At 52.6% G+C, this 20368-nt stretch overlaps 4 protein-coding genes across 4 annotated transcripts; 3 read left to right on the top strand and 1 right to left on the bottom strand.

Annotated features, from left to right (window-relative positions):
* The first annotated feature begins 222 nt into the window (after positions 1 to 222).
* Positions 223 to 2458, top strand: LOC34623950. The gene is made up of 6 exons (XM_022737052.2): positions 223 to 348; positions 597 to 739; positions 952 to 1138; positions 1403 to 1513; positions 1671 to 1750; positions 1855 to 2458. The coding sequence occupies exons 1-6, from the start codon at positions 223 to 225 to the stop codon at positions 2456 to 2458; spliced, it is 1251 nt and encodes a 416-aa protein (XP_022589771.2).
* A 756-nt stretch (positions 2459 to 3214) lies between these two features.
* On the top strand, positions 3215 to 4382 carry LOC34623951. The gene is made up of 3 exons (XM_026334661.1): positions 3215 to 3335; positions 3599 to 3737; positions 4055 to 4382. Exons 1-3 carry the CDS (start codon positions 3215 to 3217, stop codon positions 4380 to 4382), a joined length of 588 nt encoding a protein of 195 aa, XP_026190446.1.
* Positions 4383 to 12798: 8416 nt separating this feature from the next.
* Positions 12799 to 15126, top strand: LOC113146653 (NAD(P)H-hydrate epimerase-like). Its single transcript, XM_026334660.1, has 8 exons — positions 12799 to 12904; positions 13080 to 13186; positions 13338 to 13395; positions 13644 to 13823; positions 14220 to 14310; positions 14552 to 14595; positions 14659 to 14760; positions 14942 to 15126. Exons 1-8 carry the CDS (start codon positions 12799 to 12801, stop codon positions 15124 to 15126), a joined length of 873 nt encoding a protein of 290 aa, XP_026190445.1.
* An 883-nt stretch (positions 15127 to 16009) lies between these two features.
* On the bottom strand, positions 16010 to 20187 carry LOC34623878. The gene is made up of 6 exons (XM_026334658.1): positions 20054 to 20187; positions 19741 to 19848; positions 17210 to 18125; positions 16989 to 17084; positions 16387 to 16677; positions 16010 to 16069 (listed from the first exon to the last, which is right to left on the bottom strand). The coding sequence occupies exons 1-6, from the start codon at positions 20185 to 20187 to the stop codon at positions 16010 to 16012; spliced, it is 1605 nt and encodes a 534-aa protein (XP_026190443.1).
* Between the last annotated feature and the right edge of the window lie 181 nt (positions 20188 to 20368).

Genomic DNA, 20368 nt, shown 5'->3' with positions numbered 1-20368 from the left:
AGATGTCTATGGTTGCACGGAAACAGATACCTTCGCTCTGCGCAGATTGTTGCGTGTTCAGCTCATGATGCCATTTCAGCTGTCGCGGGGATGGCAGTGCTGCCTACGCTGCCACTGCAGCAGATCTTGTAGGTGTGTCTTTTATGCATATGTCTGTGTAGCAGGGTAAGGGCCGCGTGTGTGAAGGCGAATCCCCTGCAAAAGCGTCTCTCGCTGTAGGCTATGTTCGAGAATATCTTTCAGAAGAAGGTAGCGCCTTGTAGAAGCACGCCAGCGGCTGCAGCCGCCGCATACAGTGCTGTGCACACCTCTCGATTGCCAGGGGGTCAAGATGCGCCTTCCCTAATGGTGCCCCGCGTCTGCTTCCATAAAAACCCGCTGTCATTATGCAATTTACTTAAAAGCACCCAGATAGCAGCGTTAAGCACAGCCCGAGGCGCCGGAGGACTCATCTACCCCCACAAAGGGGGCAGCAAGGGCAGCTGGCAGCTGCTCACACAGCCATGTACCCGTGCCCAGAGCGAGGCCGATTGCCTCCTGTTTATGCGAAGTTTGTTCTTGGCACTTTTCTCTATTTTTAAGACATAACCGCATAGCCCCAAGACTCGTTAACGGGGCAGATACGGTGGGGGTCGCCGCCTCCCCCAAGAGAAGCGGCTCACGGCGCTCACCAGGGCAGGGGAACCCTCCCTTTCGAGCCTTGCTTATATCTCTGCATTCTGCATACAGCAGCATTAGAGTGCTTTGGTAGAGTTTATTTTCTAAGTTTCTTCTCCCACTTGATTTGATTCATGCAGAGAGGAACACGGGGCAGGTGCTTCCAATCCCCTAGTTGAGGGATCAGTAAATAGACGCTTGCACCCCCATGGTTGTTTAGTCCTTAACTTCATCTATACTAATACCTGCATTGCATTAAATCGCCGCGGACGCTCCCCAGGGGTGCCTGTTCAGCAGCGCCATGGCTCACCTTCTGATCGCTCTCCTCGTGGCTCTGGTGCCTTTACTCGTCCCATTGCAGAGGCTAGACAAAACAAGCCTTGTTTCGTTTGCAGATGCTTCAGACAAGGGGCGCAGTGGTGGAGGAGGCGATGACACAGGATCAGGGGATGACACCCCGGAAGAGACCACTGAAGAAAAAGTGAGCCTTGAACCAACAGCAAAAGGCATTCGGCTTGAACGCATTTGTGAACCTCTTGAATAACTGGTGCTTTTTTTTAGTGGTTTCCTGATGATAATCTCCTTGCGAGGGCTTCCACACTTTACTTGAGGTAGGCGGGTTGCTGCGCCTTGCCACGCAGCAACAATGCCAAGGAAGCTGCAGGCTACGCGGGGGATGGCCATCGGGGCGTATGGTGAAAGTCTTGCTTGAATGATCTCCACTTTGTATTTCTACATGTATCAGGACGGAAAGAAGTCTGAGGGTGCAGATAAGGGCAAGACCGACGCAAAGAAACCCAACGCACTTATATCAGCTGCCTTCCCGCTGCTGTGGAATGCCGCAGCCAGCGCCGTGGTATGAATGCTCAGCAAGCTCTTCGCGAATGTTCCTTCTGATAGTACACGTCTAACTAGCAAAAGGAGGTGTATATTTATTGCATAAGGCTCTGTAGAGCTTTTCACAGAAGTCGTGAGTTTGTTACCACTTTGGTGCTGCTATTTTTCATTTGCAGGTAGCTTCCGAAGATCCAGCAGAACTGGAGGAATTCAACGCAGCGCTTTCCCGTATCTTTTCAAGACACATTCAATTTCCGTGCGTGTTTATGTTAATGCCAATAACGAGCTTGCGCACGAACGGTTGTGTGCTAATACTATGTCTCCATGCTTCCTCTTCGAGTTCTCTTGTTTCTGCTGCAGTCCAAAGTACAGTGGCTCGCTGGAGGTAATTAATGATGCGATAGCTGACGTATTGTTGAAGACCAACACAAAAATGTCCCTGAGTGACCTCCAGCGGCTTTTCTACAGCAGAGGTGGCCGTGGGACCTATATGCAACTGCCAGAATTACTGACAGAGCTGAGGCAAGCGGCCGACCACGTGTTTGAGGAGCAGCGACGCATCAAGACGTTAAACAGACTTCGAAGAAGAGGCGTCCCGATCAGCGTTGATGATTTGAAATTGCGTCCATTTGTGCAAGAAGAGTACTCCGGCCCAGTGACGACCAGTGATATCGAGAATATATCAGAAGCAGAAATTCAACAGAGGCAGGCTAGGGTTAACGGCTGGCTTCAGATGCTAGACATGACGCGATTTTTGCAGAGGCAGCAGCTCAGAATGAAAGGTCCCTTGAAAGCTGAACCCATCAACGACGATGACATCCAAGCGACCGAGGAAGATGTCCATGGTCTGAGCTTCACCGCAAATCTGAGCGACGCGTCGGATGGGGTGTCCAGCGGAAGACCTGGAAAGGACATGACGCTACACGACCACGACGAAGAGAGTGAAGCATTGACAAATGAGTAATATAATATGGATGATTAAGTGTTTGTGCGCAGATAAAAGTCCCGCAGAGGCTTTTACGAACTGACGTGTTCACTGCGGGGTAGCCTTTGTGAAATCGGCGGCTTAGCATTGAGCATTCAGTTTATTTGTTCTGCCATATATATTCGCACGTAGTTTAAAAATTAAGCAGTGTAAATGGCACCAGGAAGCGTGGCCCTTCCCCAGTTGTCCACCCTGAGCCTCTTTGTGATGGTGGGAGGGAGGTCACCTTGGGAAGCCAGTTGGCCGATTCCCCTTTCGTGGAAGACGTGGCCGGGGGTCTCCGTCAGCCCCTTTAATTTAATTCCATCTGGCCTGCAAATGTACCGTAGAGGTTCAATAAAAGCTACGCTCGCATTCTCAAGTTGAGTCATCAGGCCTCCAACTTTTTTCTAGGAGCTGGAGCGCAAGTAGCCAAAGCACCAGCGCCTCTCGAGACCCTGGTGACCTATGTGGTGCTCCATCTGCGTTCTTGAAGGCCCATCCAGACTGACTTGCTCAAACTTATTTTCGATATTTTGTGTTTAATTGTAGGTATTCCCTTGTAGTTTTGAGGGCACCACTAGTGCCTGCTTGTTAGTGAAGCCCCAGCATGTCCTGCATGGAAGGAGGCGTACAACAAGGACGTAGGGAGGTTCGCGAGCTGAAATGCCCAAATAATAGGCAGCCTTTCACCCTATAAAACACAATCGGAGCTGTTTTGTTCTATAACGCTCTCCGCTAGATGAAAGGGCGCAAATGTCGTACGCCGCAGCGAGCGTGAATTTACCAGTCCCACTTGTCGAACCGGTTATCAAGAGCGGCACCCAACGGTTAGACATTGGCTCCTGGCCCCCATCGAATTTCCCTGTCCCTTCAAGTTTGAACCCTTGAGTTGCGCCTCAGCAGAGCTGACGGGCTGTGCGCACAATTGAAGACCCGATCGCTCACTGCCCAAGCACACGTTCAGGCACAAAATGCCTTCAAAGCTTGGGAATTACCTGCTACCGGTCTCAATCCCCTAGTTCATTCTCTCTCTCTCTGTCTAAGCATGAACTGGTCTTGCTGGCTTGCCTAAAAATCACACCCTCCGAGCTTTCAATGCTGCTGCCGTGTGGGGCAGGCGGGACCTGTGTCTGACAGAAAATGCCGCATTGGACGGTAAGTGGCACCTCAGCAACAGCGCTTTTCTCGACCGCTATTTGGAGCTTCCGACGATCTCGCAAGTCCTACAGCAGCTGCCCACTCGTCAGCCCCCGATCTGTGTAGCCCCCGACATGGCGCGCTATCCCCTGCTGCTGCTCGAGGCTGACGGCTTTACGGGGGCCCTCAACAAGTGACCTTAGATGGCACTAGCTCCCCTTCATTAGTTGCGCCTTAGCTAAGCAGGCTTTCACAGCACATACTTTGGTGGAATAGAGGTTTCCAGAAAGTCAACGGTCTCCTCTTTCGGGGTCGCGCATGAGGTAGCTGCCTGCGATAACGATGGGATCTCCTATTTGCGTTCAAAGTCATTGTGTTGGTTGCTATTGACTCACGCACCCAAGCGTCAATATTTCCAACCCTGTGAGCGCGTCTCGTCTTTGCCTTTGCTCTTAGGGAGCGAAGCTCAATAAAGCGCTCGTCCCAGCTGCAGTGTTGCCGGCCGACGCCGTCACTCCAGGAGGAGCTAGGAGGAAGATCCCGCTTTCGTCCCGATTTGATTATACCCTCAGATCCTCAGAAACGCGTTTTGTGGCTCACAGAGTCTGCGCGGAGCTACGGAGCGACACACCAGTTGCCTAGTCACCTACCTATTGCTTACCACGCTGCGAATCGCATCTTCAGCAATTCGGGATATGCCGGCAAGCGGCAAAGAGCCGGCCTCTCTACACACCTCAACAAAAGCAGAGTTCACAAAAGCCTGGAGCAATTTGGCGGAATTTGAGGTCTTCAGTTAGTTTGCCAGCCACTGTTACAACCGTCATCGGCAGCCTGCGCCCTCCTGCCCATCTGCACCCAGCAGCTGGAAATGGGTGGCCTGATACACTGAAACTCCAGTAGCACTCATTTTGAACAGACATTACACGAAACATCACACCACTCAAACTACTAGCCAACAGTCTCATCACTTTTAGTAACAGCTTGCTAGGCATAAGTACCCTTCCAAGAGCCTCATCTGCTGAAACCTGCATAAACCCGTCAACAGAGCAATCTAGCCGCGACACCAGGGTGTGACACTGGAAACTCTCACTTTGGAGTCGCCGAAATTCGGCTGTCAAGGCCTTACCCAAAGAGCAACAGCGCTCTGCGAGAACAGCTGTGAGAGGCAGGAGGGAAGCAGCGAGTAAACACAGGATATGGTATGCATATCCTCGTCCCTCAGTTACTCCGACCAGGCAGGATTTCCTCTATGCTTTACTGACAGGTTTTACCTCAACTCAAATGTTTTGGGTGGTCCGCTAGGATGAGCTAGTGGCCGCAATTAACAAGGGCTCTGATGAGGTCTTTTTAACCACATAGGCCGGCTCTGGCAAGTGGGATCAGATGTGCCTTATTCGGCCTCACTAAAAGGTGCCTTTTGGGCTCATTGCTTTGAGCGGGCCGTCAAACGAGAATGGGCTTTAAGGTCTCCTAGAGCATTGGCTGAGCCGGTTCATCCGACCGGCTCTAACAATCTACGATGCGTTCCACTGTTCTGCGAGCAACACGCTCTACCGTGTGCTCGCTGGGGCCTTGAAAAGGCATAGACCGTGAGGCGGATCAGCAATCCGCATTGTGCTCGCATTCGGCTGCTCACCCTCAACCAACAACATGATCAGGCGGTGCATGAATGCTCTGTAAAATTTATTTATAAGGGGAGTGCTTATCAGCCATGTGCGAACGGCCAGGGGTGTTGCCAAGGTCTCGCACCCTCAAGAATCTACCCAATCAGGGCTTCCAAGGACTGGTGGTCATGCAGCTGTCCCTTCCGTGTAGCGATCCGCCGAAATAAAAGGTGCAGGAAACCCGCTCTACGTTCCTCGTTGGTAGCATGAAAAGTCCTCTTGAGGAGTGAGATGATGGGGTGGACGGAGAAGTAGCCATTACAGAGGTAGAGCTCATGCAGAAGAATCGAAAAGTCCTTTCGCTCAGCTTACGGCTCGTGGAGGGGCGAGAAGGAATGCTTGGGCAACAGGCAACTCATATTACCGTATGCATACGTGTTGACTGCAAAATAGCCGACATGCTCCCGGTCTCTCCCAATATACGGTCCTGTTTCCCAGCCTTTGTACCTCTTTAGAGTAATCGTTCTTTGTCCGTATGCAGTTACTTCCCAAAGTTCCTGCGACTAAGAGCCCTGTACGTAGCAGTGGATGGAAGCGCCCTGTGCACCCAAGCCACCGCTGGTTACCCTCGCCCGAACCACCTTTTGGAATGGAGGGGCCCTAAACTTGCGAAAGATGCACTTTAAGGGAGAGCAGTCTTGAACTTGATGATGCGCTCTTGCAAAATTTGCTGCAACACCGAATCCGTTAGTTGAGGGAGGCCCCCCCGACAATTAGCACTTTGGGGCAGCGAGGAGAGCCGAAGACGAAACCTCCCGTGCCAAAGGCTTCCTCAATGACAGCAAAAGACTCACTGGAGGTGCGCTGATTCCCTGCGCTTAAGCCTCCATCTCAGCGGCTAGGACCTCAAACAACCTTCGCAGTAGCCTCTCTGCTAAGAAGGCATCGTACCCTTTGTTGCCCCTGATTTGCCGTCTGTGGTAGCCTAGACTCTTGGAGCAGGAAAAGCCAAGAAAATAATATATATTGGTGCTTACGTACACTCTGCAGCTACTGCAGGTGCCGTGGCTAGCAGACCACCCGGTCTTTCTGCCGCGGGGACCACCACAACTGAGATTAGACCCTCATTTTTTCTATATGAAGAGAAAAATCCGGGGTCGCTCGATGGCTCTACTTCATGATGTATTCCAACAGTAGCGAAGGGCTGATCCTTGCGGCACATCATGAAGCCGCTGATACTGTCACTTCTGCTGGTGTTACCACTGCGAGGCTACGCTAAATGCAGAAGTCACACGGTGCAACAAAGCTGAATCAGCAACTGCGACCCTGAGAAGATAATCTAGGAAAAGCATGCAGTCGCAACATCCAAGAAGTTTTAAGGATGTACGGGGCTAGAAATGGGCTACAGGTCGTGTGGTATGGGGTGTATGGCTGGTTATTAGGCCCCTAAAAAGTAGTGAGCTCTAAACAAGAAGCAAGGGAGTTAAAGGCTTCTACGACCCGAGTACGCGAGCATGTAGATTGGGCGTTCATAAGCCTTTCATGTAGGGGCTGGGGCCTACGCTCAAGACACGATGTTTCGGAAGATAGGGTTGAAGGCTTTCTGATCGCCTGTCTGAGGGCCACTGCAAACTCTCCTGCTCCTGAGCGTCCCATAGAATGATGCAGCAACGCGTAAAACCTAAATGTTCTGCCGCGTCGCAGCAGCAGCAGTCCCTACAAACTGCATACTTGTGTTCAGGCTCGTGTCTGATGACGATCGTGATAGAAATACTGCTGGCAGCGAAGGCCAGATGCGAGCAGAAACAGCAAAAGTGTGTTTTCAGCCCTCAACATAGAAATATTACGTGTCGCACTGTAGCTATGCGGCTCGACTACCTCCGCTTCTGATACTGCACTATGGTTGCTGCCAGAAAGGGGTGAGGGAAGGCGGCTAGCTGCATGTTTTACCATCCCGGCTGGTCCGTAAGGCATCTCCCCTTGTGTCGCCTTAGAAGGGAGTAAAAGAATAGCGGAGCGTAGACACCTACGGCGTCAAGATCCTTAGCTTTCCTCCCACGATTCTGTGTTGGCACGATTCTGTGTTTTCTGCCATTGGCGACTCGGAATCCACCCCATCTCTTTTGTTACCCTCACCTGCTTTCACGACCCCCATAAAAAGGAGCACGCTGGCAGCGTGGGGCCCTTAATTACTGCTGATGTTGCTGCTCCTCAGGAAAGGTACAGACTCTGAGAGCTAGTAGAGTACGTAGAGGGAAAATAAAGCCTCGACACCTGCAAGATGAATCAGTGTGGGATGCCTTTTCTCCCTGTGTGCGCCATCTCTTCTGCGAGTTTGTGGCTGCACCAGACTTTTGGGGGCTTTGCCTAGCCAGTACTGTCCAAGAGTTTTAGCGTACAGGTTTCCCAACCCTCCAGCTGTTGTGCAGTACCCACTCCATGGGGGGTTGTGACAGTTCCGGGAACGATGTAGCTCCTGCTGGTGAAGCTGACACTTCCTGCGCTAGTGCTTCGGGAGTTGACCAAGGCCAGTAAACTGCGACCTGTGAGGTGTGCTGGACGGTTTACTGTGCTCTTTTGACTGCAACTTGTCACTTGCTCTTTCTGTGGTATATCTTTTGTGTGGAAGTTCGGGGCCGGGTTGCCAAGGTGTTTTATTTTGATATGTACAGGCTCTCTGGCCCCTAAACCCATCGCTAACTTGGCGTCCATCTATATACACATGCCTTTATGTCTTCGTCTGGTTTCGTAGCCCCGTTGTGGTCGTTTTGCATGTGTGTGACGCTTCTTTGCCCGGGCTTTTTTAACGGGGTAGCGTGTAGCGTCGACTGCGGGAAGAAAGGGTCGCCCGTGCCGCGGCCACCCCGTTTTGCTTGCTGGTTCCATGAGGGTATTATGCCATCGATTAGACTACTTCCATATAAAAAAGGATTAAGTGTGATGCAATAAGCTCCGAACAGCAGCGCAGGAGAGACTGGAAGGAGTGTCCCCCTCACTTGCCCCGGATGAACAAGCTGAGAGCGTTACTCCTGCTGGTGGGTACTGCAACGAGGGCATCCTTCCCACGGCAGCAAATGGAGTAACGGCAGTAGCAGCCCCGAAGGGGTGGTGGTGATCGCCAGGGCACTGAAAAGAACGTCACTTTTCTTGGGGACCTCTGCAAATCCGTTTGTGTTGTCATTTGAGCTGTTACTGATTTGATTACTATTGCTCTTTATTGCTTTTGCTGTTCGGATAGTACGTGGTGGTGTTACTTCCACAGAGAAACATTGCGTGCTTCAGCCTGCTTAGGGTCTTACCTATACGTGAGCCCATGACGGCTGTCACTGTCAAGAACACAGCCATACACAAGGACAAATTATCGTAAAGCCTCCACCCTAGAGTCATCGTCGAAACTGAAGACAAGGATAGGTGACATCTCTAGGTCTGTGATTTCCTGGAGGAAGCAACAAAAGAAAACGAACTAGAAGTATAGACTCTCTGTGGTATACGCGCACGGAAACATAAAACGCCGAAATGCACCAGCTGCAGCCGCTGCTATTGTTGCCGTTGTATCGCCATCTGGGGCCTGCAGCTAAAGCAAGTGAAGGTAACAAAGGAGATCCTGGGGTGGAATCCGAGTCGCCAATGGCAGAAAACACAGAATCGTGCCAACACAGAATCGTGGGAGGAAAGTTAAGGATCTTGACGCCGTAGGTGTCTACGCTCCGCTATTCTTTTACTCCCTTCTAAGGCGACACAAGGGGAGATGCCTTACGGACCAGCCGGGATGGTAAAACATGCAGCTAGCCGCCTTCCCTCACCCCTTTCTGGCAGCAACCATAGTGCAGTATCAGAAGCGGAGGTAGTCGAGCCGCATAGCTACAGTGCGACGCGTAATATTTCTATGTTGAGGGCTGGGAACACACTTTTGCTGTTTCTGCTCGCATCTGGCCTTCGCTGCCAGCAGTATTTCTATCACGATCGTCATCAGACACGAGCCTGAACACAAGTATGCAGTATGTAGGGACTGCTGCTGCTGCGAAGCGGCAGAACATTTAGGTTTTACGCGTTGCTGCATCATTCTACGGGACTCCCTTTTGTAGGTTGGGCAACAAATGTTTTCCATGCAATTTTTTCGTACAATGATATCCCTAACCCCTCTAGAATTCAGTAGTATAGTAACTAGGCGCTACTCCGAAAGGAAAAGCAGCTGTTGGACAAGGTCAGTCAGCTATGCCAAAGGCCACGAAAGGATAAAAGACAATTGACGGGCGGGCAGTACTGCCGTTGTTTGCGTTCGCCTGTGCTTCAGTCGATACCGTGCTATGGTGCTGTGTACAACGTGTCTCCTCTCTCAGCCAACATTCAGCCAGGCATCGCTAACAAAATAGAACCTTGAGAGCCCCTTCAGGAAACTAGTTCTTCATTCCCAGCCCTTCACAGTCGTCTTTAATTAGCCTACATTGTAGCCGCCGTGGCTGGCCGCGCGATACGGCATTTTTTGCTTGATCCGGCTTGCAAGACCTGAGTGCAGCACACAATGCAGAACCGTTGGGGAGTCCTGCTCATGTCAAGGGAGCACCATTTCGTTCCTGCACGAGCGATAATTGAGAGTATGAGACGCGATGAGACTGTACTCTTTGCGCTTGAATTGTTTGTCCTGTTGGTCGCCATGCGTTAACGTTAGTTTGATACGTTGCCGACGTGTGAATCCTTGGCGCGGCCCCGAAGCCATGGAGTGCCTTGATAGGAGCGCCAACAGCTTGCATGTGCCTCCTGCAGAAGGCAAAGCAACTCCGCTAAACTTTCTGTATTCTCGCAGTAGTGTTGCTGCAAGCGAATAAGCGGCAGCAACTGCTGCCAAACACGACTAGAAACGAGACAAGGCATTATTGTGTTTGGCTGCTCTGCTGCTCAGCAAACTCACGCTTTGGCACCTGCTACCTCTTTTGCTGCTCTTATCCTCTAGACGTAGCGGCTCTGCAAAATGAACTTGGGGACGTGATCAAGGATCCACAAACTTCAGATGCTCAGAGTAGCAACAAAGGACACCCTGTAGTCGTGCCAACAACAGGAAAGGAATCAACAGCACGCGCAACAGCCTTCAGACTACCATCAACGGAATAAAGGCCCAAAGAGAAAGCAGAGTAAAGACAAGGAAGCACTTTTAAAGCTGTTTGCTTTGCGCAACGAGCGCCAAGCCCACAAAAAGTGCCCCTCCTGTTGCTGGCTGTATGGTCTCCTGCTAGTTTATTGTGCTACCTTCCATGAGCCCTGTTAATGGATAAAGTGTGTGTATACGGCGGTAAGTGTGCACCTATTACTAAATCACGCTTTCTTTAAGTACGTGTGCAACGTTATTACAAAGAGAGTCACTGGTGAAGGCAGAAACAACGTGGGTAGCAGTGCGGCAATGCGTGTTGCTTTTCAAAGTTTGTGCCGGTGCACAAAGGCACAAAAAGGAATCATCATGAGATAAGATACCTGCAAAGTCTTTTAATTTCCTTGAAAGTTGCCCTTGCGGCTAAATGAGACGGGGCTAGTGACACCAAAATATCTAGTAGATGAAAGCCAGTATATGGATGTTCTCTAAGGGAGTTGGGTTGATAGGTGTAGAGGCGCTACCCCAAATAGAGGCTGCCACTTCTGTTAGGGTTTGACCTCAGGTCTCCTCTCTTGTCCTTTCTCGTTCTTACTTTCTGCCTTTTGGACAGTGCCTCAGGAATTTACACCCAAGAGGCTTTTCCAAGTGTAGCGGTCCACCGTACACTTAGGTACAGTCTACTACACTAGTTTGATTTGATTATGCATTAGTAAAGATTCGACTCTTTAGCGTACATTTTTGCAAAGTTGTCGCAGAGACATCCAGTTCAACAGGATAAGAATGCAGTTGCTTTAAGAGTGCCGCTAGCCAAGAATGCCCGTGTTTGAAGGGCGCAGCGATGTCCATGCATTCTACCTGCCGCACGCTTTCCTCTTCTGCTAGAACTACGCGGGGTGAAGACAGCAGGTCAAAGGGATGCATTGAAGGGCTCCACCCATCTAAGCTTGGTATTTGGTTTTGGGTTAAATGGAAATCCTTGGTAAGACCCCCCGTATAGTACAAGTCCTACTCTACGGAGGAAAGAGGACAGCTATCCTCCCTACCATTTTCCGTGTTCCTCTTTGCACACCGGCCTACATTCACTGACCTCAGTCTCGGGATCTTCAATAAAGTTTTTCTGGATATCACCGCCAGTCCATGTGTCTGTCTGTGCGTGTATCTACTTGTCCCTCTCCGCCTCCAAGGGTGCTCTCTAGCCGGTTGCATGCCCCGTTTATCCACTCCGCCGTACCCTCGGAACCACACAGTCGAGATCACTTCAGTTATACAGTCCCCCAAGCAAGCAGGCATCGAGGACAAATATTCTAGAGAAACCTTAGCCCTAAACTGTAAGATGAGGCGTACACAGCACTAAAAAGAATAGTTCTTAACTATAAATAAGTTTGCTCGAACATAGCTCCCAAAGACACTGGATGGCCCTGAAGTCCTCTGCCAGCTGTAGGACAGACCTGAGCAGCATCCAGCGACATGCGCTTCTCCCGCGGTCACACGCCTACCTATACTTCATTGCGTGCAAAGAAAAAGTGTATTTATTGCGATTTTCTCCACTTCTGGGTGTTCCCAATGCGTTGCAGCGTCAGACCCTTCAGGTGTGCGATTTTCGCCACGCGAGATCCAGGGCCCCCGCGAGGGCCCCCTTGGAAGGCCCGGAGGGCCCCCCAGATTTCTAACGGCGCATGTCTTTCTTTTTCCTTTATGTCTGAGGCCAACACACTCAAAATGAAGCCTGGGAGCTCTATATCAGTACGGCAAAGCATTCCCAAGCCAGACCGTGCACGATGCGCTGGCAAGAAGCGCTACACCCCAAACTGTGAGACCCTCAAGTGTGGTGTGTGCTGTGTGTCAAAGTATTTATCAGCCGAACAGGCCCATCAGCTCGACGACGAGCTGATGGGGCCTCAATACAGATATGGAATCGCACAGGTACAGTGCGGGAGGGACGGAAGGACTGCGGATGCCAGCAACACACACAGAGAAAAATCAAGCATGGGAAAATGGCTGAACCAGAGCATTGGCGAACTTCCTTCCGGCGTATAGCGTCTCTTACAGTGTGCTTCTTCCCACCTCTGTCTGTATTACTCGGCTTCCGCTTTAGAAGGCCCCTTTTTTTCAGCAAGCGCGAAGCGGCTTTTTGCGCAGTGTCTCTGTCTCTGTTCGTCATTTTCTGCAGTGCGTGTTGTCTGAATTACCCCTTTGCTCTCTTCTTTTATTTTTTTCTAGGCATGTTTCGCCCGTTGGTCGTCAAGAGGCCTTCCTGCTGTGACGCTCCTCTAGATCATCGATAGACTTTTGCTGCCTCCTTGCCTGTTTGTCTTCCTTCTAAATCCATTCTCAGAGAAGATGTCTCAGGCTGCTTGCCTCTCTGTCTCCACCTTGTTGCTCTCTCGCTCTCCGTCTTCCTTTTGGTCCGGCTTTCCGGGTACCTACTGCTATACGCCGCTTCGTGCTCCCTCTGGCGCTGATGCTGGCTACTCGGCATGTGGCTGTGTGCCGTCCTGGGAACTCAGTTGATGGAGCTTGCCGGCCTGAGCGTCGCCTGTGCCGTCTTCTCATGTTTCGCCGAAGTCACCAAACGCCAGCCGAACGCGGAGGCTCGCGTCCTCGTGATCATCGGCCCAGGAAAGTTTCAAGCGCTGAACTCGAACCTCGTCCCGTGTCGTTCCTCTCGCTTGGCAGGCTGTAACGCATTTCTTGACAGGCAGGAATTTATATGGGGCGACGAACACAGCCCCTCCCCAAGCAAGCACCCTCCCCCAAACATGAAGGCGCGATTTTTTCGCGCTTTATCTCGCAGGAAATAATGGGGGTGATGGCTTGGTGGCTGCCCGCCACCTCCGCCTCTTTGGAGTTCAGGCAGACGTGGTCTGCCCGGTGGAGCCAAAAAAAGAGCTCTACAAGGTAAGCTTTGTTCGTCATACCCTTGACGTTTTTAGCCCCTAAGCTAAAGGGTTGGGGATTCCTGGGGAGTGGTGTCTGGGGGCAGAGCGCGAGATTACGGTTGCGCGTGTGTTTCTTCCGATGGGGGTGTGGGAATCAAACTTCTCTGCAGGACTTGTTGCAGCAGGCAAAGGAACACGAAGCACAGGTCTTCCGGGAGTTGCCAGAGGGTGATAGTCCAATACAACTCCTTAATCCCACACTTTTAATCCGAAACCCTTTGTCGACAGAGGAGAGGCGAAAAAGCGCCCCAGCATCTGCATAGTGTATTCCACCATGTGCAATCGCGGAAAGACCACCGTGCACACACCCACGACACCTCTGCGTGTAGCGCTGCTTGCTGGACCATCCAGTTTTAAAGCCTACACTCTGCGTATCTATGCCTCGTGCGGGCTTCTTTTCGGGTTACCCTGCTCAGACGTCTCCGACTACCACCTCATAATCGATGCGATCTTTGGATTCGGGTTCAAGGGGGCCCCCAGGGCCCCCTACGCCGCCATCCTAGAAAGAATACAAGCAGAGCAGATCCCTGTATTTGCAGTGGACGTCCCGTCGGGTTGGGATGTTGACACAGGCAAGAGAGGAGAACTCAGGCTCTGCTCCGTTACACACAGGCCTTTCTGTATCTGTCTGCTCGACCCTCATTCTCCACAACGCATAGGCCTCTCACCCTCTGTCTGCTCATTCTGCACTGCTCGCTGCTCCATTCTAGACGCTAGCTGCATGACGCTGTCAAGCACTGATCGCTGTCTCTCGAAGCTCTTCTTTCTCAACCATGCGTGCCACCGCATCTATGTGTCTCCGTCCCTCTTGGCAGGAGTTTCTGGCTTGCCCCGTGTGGGGACGACGCTGGATGATGTCTGGCTTTCTTCCGTTCCCAGTGCTGCCTCTTCTTCCTCCTAATCGTACGCCTTTGTGTAGAAGCGACGGTTGCAATGTGATGTGTGCGTGGTGCGATTAGGAGCCTATGGCCCCCCCTCACATGCGCCCCTAGTCCCCGCAGCGCTCATTTCTCTGACAGCCCCTAAAAAGTTTGCGCAGAACTTCAAGGGGATCCATTTTCTTGGAGGCCGCTTCCTTCCACAGTCAGTTGACCACCTGCAGTGACACTCACTTTTTCCTCTAACTCCTGCCCGTTTGGCGAGTCCCTCTGAGGACCAAAATATCGCCCACTTACACTCCCTTTCCCCCACCCTTATATGTTCCTCGCTGCGGGTATGCCCCTGTCGTTCTGTTCCGCCTTCTGCTGCTCGTCTCTTCATGACGCCTCCAACCCAAAGATTCAAGGACTCTCGCGTGTCATATGTTTACCCGTGATCAACTTAGGTCCTTAAAGCAGAAATACGGCCTCGTCCTCCCGGATTACCAAGGTAAACCACGAACCCATTAGCCTATGCCATACCCTCAACATTATAACGTTTGAGTGCGTATAGCCAGCTTTGCATTTTTTCTTCAGGGACAGCCAGCATCGTCCGCCTGTCGGACTCCCCAAGCCCTCAACCCTAAAGGCGCAAACCCACCCCAGGATTCACAAAGTAGGTTGGCTTTGTATCTAATAAACACGGCCCCTCCAGAGAAGACGGCCTGTGCCAAGTATTCGCCACAAGATTACCCTGGTTATCCATATATAAGAGACCATCAATCACACTATATTCGTTTAGTGAGCCATTTGCAGCTTCACCATATAAACTCTTATAGTGTGGAAGCTACTGCAAGGCCTAGCAGAGCCCCTATGCCTGCCACTGCACACCCCTAACCTGCAAACCCCAAACGAAAAGCCGGTGGGCCTTAGGAAGTGCCTTGTCAGCCCAAGCGACATAAGGCGTGAAAGGCGTGCAGGGGTGGGCGCATTAAAAGCTGAGGGGGCCCTCCGTGGAGGCGGTGCAAAAAGAACAACATAGAACATGGCGCGATAGCTGGGAAGGCAGACAGGGGAGCGAAAGAGGCAGCATTGGGGAGGTTGGTGGGTCGATACGTAGGTAGCACAGTTGGATCAAGGGAGACGCTGATGACCAAAAAACCGGAAAATACTCGCCAGCGCTGAAGACCAAGCTGTCAAATCATTTGGATCTTAGGGTTGCGGGGAGAGATTTACAGATGGCGGCAGACAGCAGCTCCGTATGGGATACCGACAATCGCGAAAGCTTTCCAGGGTCCTGAAAAGAGGACACACTCTATATACGAGAAGCAGTGCGTCCCTTTCTCAGGGCTTCACCAAATCCTCTTTCCCTCCTGCACAGCTTCGAGGTGCCTGCCCTGCAGGCGCCTCGAGCGACACTCATCCACCACGAGCGAGCATGCACGCATTCCCGTTACCCATTAAAGAGCAGATTTAAGGCTTGGGACTCCGCAAAACATTGGAAGGAAGTCTCGACCCCACAGCGCCGACCCTATTACGAGTGCAACGCCCCACCCTATCTGTCTAGACACCCTAGGCCCCTCGGAACTCAAGCCTCAAGCTTCTTACGGAGACAGTTGGGGGGGCTTCAAAAGTAAGGCGCAGCGTCAGCGAGAAGGATCCGCGGCCCTGGTGGAAGAATCTGTCAGTCACTGCAGCGGATGAGGGCGGCAGGGGGCCCTCCATCTCCCTGACCAGCGACAGAAGAGCGAGTTCGTGCCGCCTGCAACAGCAGCACTCAGAGCAACAGCAATACGTGTGGAGGCGCACAGATATACAGACACGTGCACACACAGAGACAGGAGAAGAGCGGGAGAGATCCTGCTGATGCGGGAGACACGCGACATCTCAAGCAGCAGTTAGTGCCACCCATATGCCAGACAACACTATCTGCCTTGGCGAAAGGTGCCGCCGATGCCTCTACTGCCTTGTCTTAAGACTGAGGACTAGGGAGCGTATACGGCTTAAGGTCAAGGTCTGAGATTACCAGTGCCACTGTTGGTTGCCCTCGCTGGAGACGAGAATGTCTTTTTTGTCAATCCACAGACACAGGTCCTTAGACACCTGGGACCGGGCAAGGCAAGAGCACAATGGAGGCTGGCCGCATGCATCGTGCGCGTACAGCGAAATATACCCCACATCGAGAACAGGCGTCTCCCTTTCACCGTCCGACACGAACGTCCAAGTCGAGGCACCTAAAGAAATGCCTTCAGCAACCGAATGAGGGCAACACCTGCATACTACGCCTGAGAAGCACGCCTACCGGCTGAAGTCTTGAAAAAGGCCGCACTTTCTTTAGGATCCCGTCCGAAAACTGCTGTAGGAGCAGAGGGTGGCTCTCGACAAGGAGACGAATGTCGCCAATAGCGCAGCCACACATGCACACGCGGTCCAAGCCAAGACCCAACGCCCATACCACTGGCAGCTGAGAAACTTGCTGTGCTGCAGAAACTGATTTGTATCGGAAGGGCAACGGCATCGCTGCGGAGACGATTGAAGGGAGCAAGATGCCGCCTCCAAGAATCTCGAGATAGCGACTGTCATCCCCCAAAACCTGCAAAAGCACGCCAACCTCCAAGGCCTACCGTTGCGACAGCCCAAGGGCATGCAAAGTGGCATACGCCTTGCACACTTTTGCATGGGCACCCACAGACAGAGACAGATTGAGACATAAATAGAGATGGAGAGACATGTGCATACACACCCTCACGTGCAATCACAGATATGCACACACACACAGACATATACGTATACAATTCACACACATATATATATATTAATATATATATATATATAGACAGACACACACGCCCATGCCGCACCAACAACAGCAGCTGTAACAACTGCAGCGTAAGAAACTCCCACTTCGGCCTCTATGGAAGGATCCGTAAAGGGGAAAAAGTCCTTAAGGAGGCGGTACTGCCGCCCTGGCAACAAAAAGCCCAACAACTCGCCAACCACCTGTGCATTTGCAACGCAAAAAGCCATATACGGGGAACTTCAGCTTCTTCACACAATAACTATGCGACGCATGTAGAGAGGCCCCCGGCTCCTCGAAATGACGCGTGGCAATCCTCGATTTATACCTGTTTTAGGTCTTGAAGCGCATCTGCTCCTGGAGGTAACACCCTGAGGACGTCCATTTGGTGAAAGACTGGGAAATGCCAGCAATCAATGGCGTCGCGTCTGTATACCTCCCCGCTGATCACCAACGTCAAAGGGCCCCCAGGGGCTCCGACACCCTGTAAGCCTCCTTCCCTTAGGGCCTCCTTTGCGGGGGGCCCCTGAAAGCCGCGTTTGGGGGGCCCCCATTGTCGAAGGGCCCACTGAAGGCACGCGGGGATGTGAGCCGAGGTATGCGTGCGTAGACATAGGCGGCGGCCTTCGTTGGGGCCCCCTGTACTACTGACCCCTGTCGTGTAGAATGTTTGCTTTGAGGAACGGGCGGGATGGTCTTCTGGGATATTCAAAAGGCCAAAGTTGACGGCTGGCGAGAGCAGGGGAGACAGTGAATGCCAAAGTGCTACAGGCGACCCCCTTAGGTCTGTGTAGACTGCGTCAGGTCTCACGCAGCAGGGGTCGTCATTCAGCTCTGTTTGGTGTTGCTGCTTGAGCGCCGTATCGGTGTGCACCTCCTGGCTATATCCCTCGAGATTTTTCGAGCCAAACTCTTCCTTGCCACTCGCCCCCCCCTCAGAGCCCCTGTGGCTTCTGAAGGGCCCCTTCAGGGGGCCCCCGACGAGGTACTCAAGGACCCGTCTGTGCGCGATGGCGACGGGGTGCGACTCCTCCTTGAGGTGCAGGTTTCGCTGGTAATACTCCCGCAAGTGGGAAGGCAAGGCCTCATGCCCTGATGCTGCTGATGCAGAAGAGACCGGTGCCGCTGCTGCCACAAGCAAGGGGTTGGCGTGCAGCCTTGGGGAGGCACATTGGGGGCTCCTGCTGCTGTTGGTGTTGCGTTCGCTTCTTGTGGTAGCGCTGGTGCCAGTTCTTGCAGGGTACCTGCAGTCCAGCAAAGGCCCGAGAAGGTAGGCGGGTGGCGCAGCTGCAGCTGCAGTGCAGGCACATCCACGCTGCTGCAGCAACAGCACAGACCCTAAGGCCTGCTGCGGGTACAGCAGCAATTGCAGCTGCAACAGCAGCGCCAGGCAAAATCTGCCACCAATGCACATCTCCCTGCTGCATGGAGCCTTAAGGAAGCTTCATTGTCTGAGTCCTGAATAAACTCTAGCCCTCCTGCTCCCTGGACCCTACGCCTACACCCTCAATGTGCAGCACAGGCAGCATGGTCGAGTGTGGACGTTCCTACTGTTGCCGACTCACGACACACCAATGAACTGCAGAAAGACTCAATGAGCTGCCTGTGGACTCCTTTCATTCTAAGAACTTTCTGCTAGCGACTCGAGTGAGGGGTCCCTGGCTAGGGGGCCTCACGGGGGCCCCCATCTCGCCTGTGGGGGGGTGAGGGCCACTAACAGCGCAAAATACACAAATTATGAGTGGTATTCTGAATACATGTTTAATTTGCTGATTCGTCTTTCCCAGGTAGCGCATTGACTCCTTCGATCTAGCGTTTCTGCCGCGCCGTCCAAGCCGGACGGAATACGGCCAAAGCCTTCTCGCTGTCTGCAGCCAAACACTGACCCCTGGCCCCTTGTAAATATATTCAAATGCAGCTTGATGTGCCATGTTGGGCAGTCAGAGTGGGAACGCGGCCAGTAGTGGTGCGGGAGGCCTTTCCAGCGAACAGTGGTTCTTCGTTGTTAGGGTATAGGCGGGAACTCCTTCTTTAGAAAAAGGTGCAATAAGAGAGCCTCCATTCGTTTGGGCCGCCTTGAAACGAATAAGACTCCGAGTTCGTACGTTGTAGAACGCACAGCGAGGCACAATAGGGCAGTTTTCACCACTGGTTAGTGTTCCTTCCGCAGCCTGGGGGCCCTCAGGGCTCACCGCTTCGCTAAAGGAAGAGTTGTTGCAATATATGTCCTTCGTGCTCCAAGTTCTTCCTTAGTGTCCGTGTTTATGCCTTTACTGGGGTCCTTAGCAGCCCGCAAAGCTCCTCCTTGGCTGCGCCGACAATACTGGTTGGTCAGGGAGATAGTTGGAACAAAGAAGCAGTAGAAGGTCCGTCTCCGTCCTCTAGCACTAGCTAAAATTATTCCTGCGCCTCGTGCTGTCGGGTTGGCTTTTACACGTCAAGTGGTAGTTGGGCGCGTATGTGAAGGTTTGCTGCTACTCCGAGTTGCAGGAGCGAGTACCGCCAGTCTTTTAAGGCGCGTCTTACAAGGAGATTACGCATCACTCATGAGAATTGTAGCCCCTATATTTGGCAGGAAAGCGCCTCAAGAGACTCGCGGTCTCTGTGTGGTGGCTGATGCCAGTACTGACTCCTTCCCCAACAACGTCGGGGGGGTTTCGCGCAGCGACAAGCACACTCTTGGAGAGCCTGCTCGAGCGAAACACTGCGTCTCAGTTTACGAAACGTGTCTCTAGCAGCTACACTATGGGCTTTCGCGCGTCATAGCAGAGCGAACGGGGCGTGCACGGTAGGCTGTGGGACGCGTCGTCCTCCCCGCAAGCAAGCCTGCAAACCAACTCCGCTTGCACGCGACTCTACTTTTTGGGGTCTAAGGGGAGAACGCTAAGCGAGCAGAAGGGCGCTGCACTAGTAGGGTGTCTATACGCTTCGCGCAGTCCTCGCCGGTGCCAGAATTCCCGCGCCACCCTGCAGCCACGCGAACAAAAAAGCCCACATTCTCAGAATTACCGCCCCGACAACCCCCCATCCCCTCCCCTCCCTTCTCACGGGCTGGAGGAGCCAAGTATCAGGAGGCGCTAAACAAACACCGATGAGGTTTGAGCACTCTATAGGCTGGCATAGGGCCCGCTTGTGTAGAAGACGGCTCTTTGGGGTTAAGGGCTTGACCAACTCGAACATGATTTTGTGTCTGCGGATGGCGTCCTCAATGCGCCACGCGTAGCCGCCGCCAATGACGCAACACACAGCAGCGGTCTGGAAGTCCTCTTGCGCCCCTTGTCGTTGTTGCTGCAGCAGCAAGTTCATGGTTTGGTTGTGTTTGCATATAGCCTCGAAGAAATACTCGTCTCTGCGCCGCAGGCCCTCGTCTGAGAGCCTCAGAAGGCCTAAGCGGTCTTCTGCATGCGGATCAACGCCCCCTACGTAAATCACGAGGTGCGGACGCTGGGCGATCAAGCAGAAGGGCAGTACCTGCAGCGGGGAGCAG

Source organism: Cyclospora cayetanensis, unplaced genomic scaffold, assembly GCF_002999335.1.
Source record: "Cyclospora cayetanensis isolate NF1_C8 unplaced genomic scaffold, CcayRef3 CcayRef3_contig_47, whole genome shotgun sequence".
In the NCBI taxonomy this organism is placed as follows: Eukaryota; Apicomplexa; class Conoidasida; order Eucoccidiorida; family Eimeriidae; genus Cyclospora; species Cyclospora cayetanensis.
Note: the sequence above shows the minus strand (reverse complement) of the source record. Positions and strands in the feature narration are given on the sequence as shown.

What these genes read in the sequence shown, in the direction of transcription:
- LOC34623950 (XM_022737052.2), top strand. Translation starts at nt 223, where the DNA reads ATGTTCGAGAATATCTTTCAGAAGAAGGTAGCGCCTTGTAGAAGCACG. An exon ending in AAGATGCGCCTTCCCTAATG is followed by an intron (nt 349 to 596) that starts GTGCCCCGCGTC and finishes ATAACCGCATAG; the next exon opens with CCCCAAGACTCGTTAACGGG. An exon ending in TCAAGACACATTCAATTTCC is followed by an intron (nt 1,751 to 1,854) that starts GTGCGTGTTTAT and finishes TTTCTGCTGCAG; the next exon opens with TCCAAAGTACAGTGGCTCGC.
- LOC34623951 (XM_026334661.1), top strand. Translation starts at nt 3,215, where the DNA reads ATGTCGTACGCCGCAGCGAGCGTGAATTTACCAGTCCCACTTGTCGAA. An exon ending in GAATTTCCCTGTCCCTTCAA is followed by an intron (nt 3,336 to 3,598) that starts GTTTGAACCCTT and finishes TGTGTCTGACAG; the next exon opens with AAAATGCCGCATTGGACGGT. An exon ending in TGTGTAGCCCCCGACATGGC is followed by an intron (nt 3,738 to 4,054) that starts GCGCTATCCCCT and finishes CTTTGCTCTTAG; the next exon opens with GGAGCGAAGCTCAATAAAGC.
- LOC113146653 (XM_026334660.1), top strand. Translation starts at nt 12,799, where the DNA reads ATGGAGCTTGCCGGCCTGAGCGTCGCCTGTGCCGTCTTCTCATGTTTC. An exon ending in CGTCCTCGTGATCATCGGCC is followed by an intron (nt 12,905 to 13,079) that starts CAGGAAAGTTTC and finishes CGCTTTATCTCG; the next exon opens with CAGGAAATAATGGGGGTGAT. An exon ending in CTTCCGGGAGTTGCCAGAGG is followed by an intron (nt 13,396 to 13,643) that starts GTGATAGTCCAA and finishes TACCCTGCTCAG; the next exon opens with ACGTCTCCGACTACCACCTC.
- LOC34623878 (XM_026334658.1), bottom strand. Translation starts at nt 20,187, where the DNA reads ATGAACTTGCTGCTGCAGCAACAACGACAAGGGGCGCAAGAGGACTTC. An exon ending in AGACACAAAATCATGTTCGA is followed by an intron (nt 19,849 to 20,053) that starts GTTGGTCAAGCC and finishes GCGTGGCTGCAG; the next exon opens with GGTGGCGCGGGAATTCTGGC. An exon ending in ATCCTTCCATAGAGGCCGAA is followed by an intron (nt 16,678 to 16,988) that starts GTGGGAGTTTCT and finishes GTGCTTTTGCAG; the next exon opens with GTTTTGGGGGATGACAGTCG.